Source organism: Vombatus ursinus, unplaced genomic scaffold (genome assembly GCF_900497805.2).
Source record: "Vombatus ursinus unplaced genomic scaffold, bare-nosed wombat genome assembly UNPS02011633.1, whole genome shotgun sequence".
In the NCBI taxonomy this organism is placed as follows: Eukaryota; Metazoa; Chordata; class Mammalia; order Diprotodontia; family Vombatidae; genus Vombatus; species Vombatus ursinus.
In genome coordinates, this window is record NW_020951411.1 from 1 (window position 1) to 4,563 (window position 4,563).

General features: G+C 40.8%; 1 protein-coding gene across 1 annotated transcript; it reads left to right on the forward strand.

Annotated features, from left to right (window-relative positions):
• Positions 1-439: 439 nt before the first annotated feature.
• Positions 440-3,870, forward strand: LOC114039160 (sialidase-1-like; the record flags this gene model as incomplete). The annotated part of the gene is made up of 2 exons (XM_027856818.1): positions 440-700; positions 1,976-3,870. Coding segments are annotated over 2 exons (488 nt in total), but the record flags the coding sequence as incomplete, so codon positions are not given.
• Between the last annotated feature and the right edge of the window lie 693 nt (positions 3,871-4,563).

The following is a 4,563-nucleotide window of genomic DNA, read 5'->3' on the forward strand; positions in this document are numbered from 1 at the left end:
AGTAGTCCATTACATTCATATACCACAACTTGTTCAGCCATTCCCCAATTGATGGGCATTCCCTCAATTTCCAATTCTTGGCCACCATAAAAAGAACTGCTATAAATATTTTTGTACATGTGGGTCCTTTTCCCATTTGTATGATCTCTTTGGGATACAGCCCTGGAAGTGCTATTGCTGGGTCAAAGGGTATGCACATTTTATAGCCCTTTGGGCATAGTTCCAAATTGCTCTCCAAAATGTTTGGATCATTTCACAACTCCACCAACAATGCATTAGCACACGCACCCTTCTTATAGACCCAAGTGCCTGCTTTTCCTTCATCCCAGCCCACTAATTCTTTCCCCTCTCAGGCTCTGCTTCCCCCAGAGACTTATATATCTGATACCCTAGCTTTCTTCAAGTTCATTTCCACATTTCAATCTCTCTACTGAATGAGCTTTCTCCCCTGAAGCCTCTGACTTGCTACCCCCTCAGCCTTACGAACTCCCTGATGGCTCCGTCGTAATTAATACTCGAAACCAGAATAACTACCATTGTCACTGCCGCATCATCCTCCGAAGCTATGATGCATGTGAAACCCTCAAGCTCCAGGACATAACCTTTGACGAAGAACTCATCGACCCTGTTGTAGCTGCAGGTGCTGCGGCCACCAGCTCTGGTCTGGTCTTCTTCTCAAATCCAGCTCATCCAGAATATCGTAAGTCTCTGGGATGGGCCGGGGAATGCTTTCCTTGGCCTCAGAGTCCTTTCTGACCTTTTTTCTCTCCTTCCCTCCCCTCTCCCACATGCCATTACATCCACCTTGCCTTCATCCTGATTCAAGCCTTCATCTACTCTTACTACTCTCATCTCTCATCGAAATGGCTTCCTAACAGGTCTTTTTGCTTCCATCTTTTCTGCAATCTGTCCTTTACACAGTGGTTAAAATAATTTTCATGATATATAGCTTTAATGAGAGGTAGTCTGGTGTGGTAGATGAAGCTGGCCTGGGTTTAAGCCCTGCCTTGGACACACTGACTGGGCAAATCTCTTGAACTAACAACTTTCTGCAGCTCTCAAGTAGCAGAAGAGTTGCTGATTTGCATTGGCAGAAGGAATTTCCTCAGTGAGAGTTACCCCCATTCCCCCATTGAAAATACAGATCCAGACCAAAAATAAAAGAACACCTACCCACCTCATTAGCAGCAGCCAGGTGACTTGGTAAATAGAGTGCTAGACCTGTGGTCAGGAAGTCCTTAGTTAAAATCCACCCTTAACACTTACTAGCTATACGGGCAAGTCACTCCACCTCTATCTGTCTCAGTTTCCTCATCTGTGAAATGAAGGTAACAATAGCACTTAACCAGAGTTGTTGTGAAGATAAAATGAGTTAATATTTTTAAAGTACTTTGCAAACTTTAAACTGCTATATATATATGCTAGCTATTGTTATTATCCTGTTTATAAATTTTGAGTGATTTCACACTGCTTACTAAATAAAATACAAACTCTTTAATCAAGGCCTTTCTTTTTATAGCTTTCTCTCCCACAGTTCCCTATTCATCTACTCTGTGGTCCAGAAAGACCATGGTACTCACCATTTCTGAATTTCATCTTGCGCTGTCCTGGTTCTTTGTATTCACACAAATTCATCGGACATCTCTACCTGTTAACATTCTCTTCTTCCTTCAACAGCTACTTCAAACACCACCCATTCCATGAAGTCTGTCTTTATTTCCCTGCCCCCTCTAATCACTCAGTTGAAAGTGATCTTTCCCTCCCCATTTTCTTCTGTCTCTTTATCTTGACTTCTCCTTTCTCCCTTCACATTCTGTCTTTTCATTGTGCTTGTTTGTTTAGATGTGTTACATCCCCTCTATTAGACTGTATGCTCCCTGAGATAAGGGACTGTCATTTTTTGTTTTGGTATTCCCCATGCCTTCCAGTTCAACAGACATTTATTAAGTCTTTCTTGTTTCATCTTTCTCTCTAGGGGTAAATCTGACTATACGCTGGAGCTTCAGCAATGGTACTTCATGGAGGAAAGACACGATTCAGCTGTGGCCAGGTCCCAGTGGTTACTCATCCTTGACAGTTCTGGAGGGAGCTCAGACTTGGGGGGACGGGACCCCCCAGCTCTATGTCTTGTATGAAAAGGGTCGGAATAATTACTTCGAGAGTATCTCTCTGGCCAAGATCAGTGTCTATGGCACTCTCTGAGCCTTACCCCACAGAGAGGATGAGAAGATATGAGGGGTGCCAGGGGCACCTCAGACTTTGTCTTTTAGGACTCTACTGATCCATTGTTGTAGATTTATGACTCTTTCCCAAGAAGTCATGATTTTTGGAATATTCATCTTCCCTTTGATAGGGAGATACCTCCTTTAAGACTTTTTGTCTTATCTCCTCTGACAAACACTAGGCCCTTTTCCCCCTGAGCCTTCATTTCTTTTTCAGTTATAATGCCTTTTTTCACTTAGGAGATGGGGCCCCATTTTTCTCCCTACTTCCTCTAGATCCTAATAATCTCTCTTTTAGGGCAGTAGACTGCCCTTGCTCCTAACTCTACTGATTCCCCCTTCCCCATCCCTATCCCTCTTTATGGTGGGGGATGAATTTGCACAAACCTGAGCTCAGGGACTTCTGGTTGGGAGGGGTGCTGAAATTTAGAGTGGGAGTGAAGGTTGTTGGGGGATGGTAGGAGATTTTGGATGAGGAAAGGACACTTTGGACTGTTTACAGATCAATAAGTTAATCAGTTAAATTAGTACTTCTAATGAAGGAAAATAAGAATTTGCCAATGTCTATTTATTAAAGCTGTGGTCTCAATTTCTGTATGTCTTTGGGTTTCCTAAATACAGCCATGAAAGAGAAAATGAGATTAGGGAAGAGAGAGCTGTCGTAGAGGAAAGAGCAAAAGGCTTGGGTTTGAGTCCTGGCACTGCTATTGACTAGCTGTGGTCCTTGACCAAGTTCCTTAATTGCTCTGAGCCTTAGTATCAAGGAATCTTAAGTGTTTGAAACCACAGAGGTCATCTAATTCAACGTCTATCCAAAGCATGAATCCCCTCTGTTGGCATTCCTGCTAAATAATGATCCAGCCTAATTACCTTTTTTTTTAACATCACCTTAATTTCCAAATATACCCCTTCTCCCACCCCTACCCAACAAGCTATTTCTTGTAAAAAGAAGAAAATAAAAGGTAGTTCAGCAAAAATACCCAATGCATCAACCACATTTGATAGCACAGACAGTAGACAGTGTTCCATACCTATAGAGGTTCCCCACCTCTGGGAGGGTGAGGGAGGTACATGTTCTCACATCTTCTCCAGGGCTAAGCTTGGTCATTAGAATTAGACAGCACTCAGTTCTGTATTTTGTTTTTTCCATTCACATGTTTGTAGTCATTACACATAATGTTTTCCTGCTTCTGCTATCCTACCTCAGTTTAGTCTTCCAATGTTTCTCTGAATTCTTCACATCATTTATTGTGGCCTAGTAATATTCCAGCTTGTTCGTGTACCATAATTTATTTAGCCATTCTCTGCTCAATATTTATTTTGCTTCCAGTTCTTCTCTAAACTCAAAAAGTATCACTGAATATTTTGGTGTATGTGGGACCTTTTGTTTTGTTTTTGACCTCCTTGGAGTAAATGCCTAGCTGTTTTTCTCTGTTTCACAAGGTATGAACATTGTAGTCAGTTGTTTGGGTTTTGTTTGGTTTTTTTTTTTGTAGCGTAATTCCAAATTGCTCTTCAGAATGGTTTTTACCAATTTGCAGCTTAATTTAGCAGCATATTAGTGTACCTGTCTTATAGCCCCTCTGCCTAATCCCATCTTTTGTCATCTTTGCCAATTTGCTGAATATAAAGTGAAACCTCAAAGTTATTTTTGATTGCACTTATCTTATCGTTAGTGATTTCAATCAATCCTTCATAATGTGTGAAACAATATCCTGTAATACGTGGTATAGGCACAGGCCTGCCAGAAACTATTAACTTTGATTGTTAATCCAAGCATTACTTCTTTTTTTTAATTAATTTATTTTGATTTATCAACAATCACTTCCATATGCTTTTGAGTTTAAAATTTTTCTCCCCCTCCCTCCCCACCACTTTCACCAAAACGGTGCACAATCTGATATAGGCTATACATATACATTCCTACATATACATATTTTCACATTAGTAATGTTGTAAGTAAGAATTAGAACCAATAGGAGGAACCACCAGAAAGAGGAAACAAAACTCAACAGAAGAAAAAAATTAGCAAATAGTATGTTTCAATCTGCATTCAAACTCCATAGTTCTTTCTTTGGATATGGATAGCGTTTTCCATCATGAGACCTTTGGAGATGTCTTAGATCCTTGTATTGCTGGGAAGGGCTAAGTCTATCAATGCTGGTCATCTCACAACATGGCTGTTACTGTGTATAACATTCTTCTGGTTCTGCGCACTTCACTCAGCATCAGTCCATACAAGTCTTTCCAGGTTTTTCTGAAGTCTGCCTGCTCATCATTTCTTATAGCACAATAGTAGTCCATTACATTCATATACCACAACTTGTTCAGCCATTCCCCA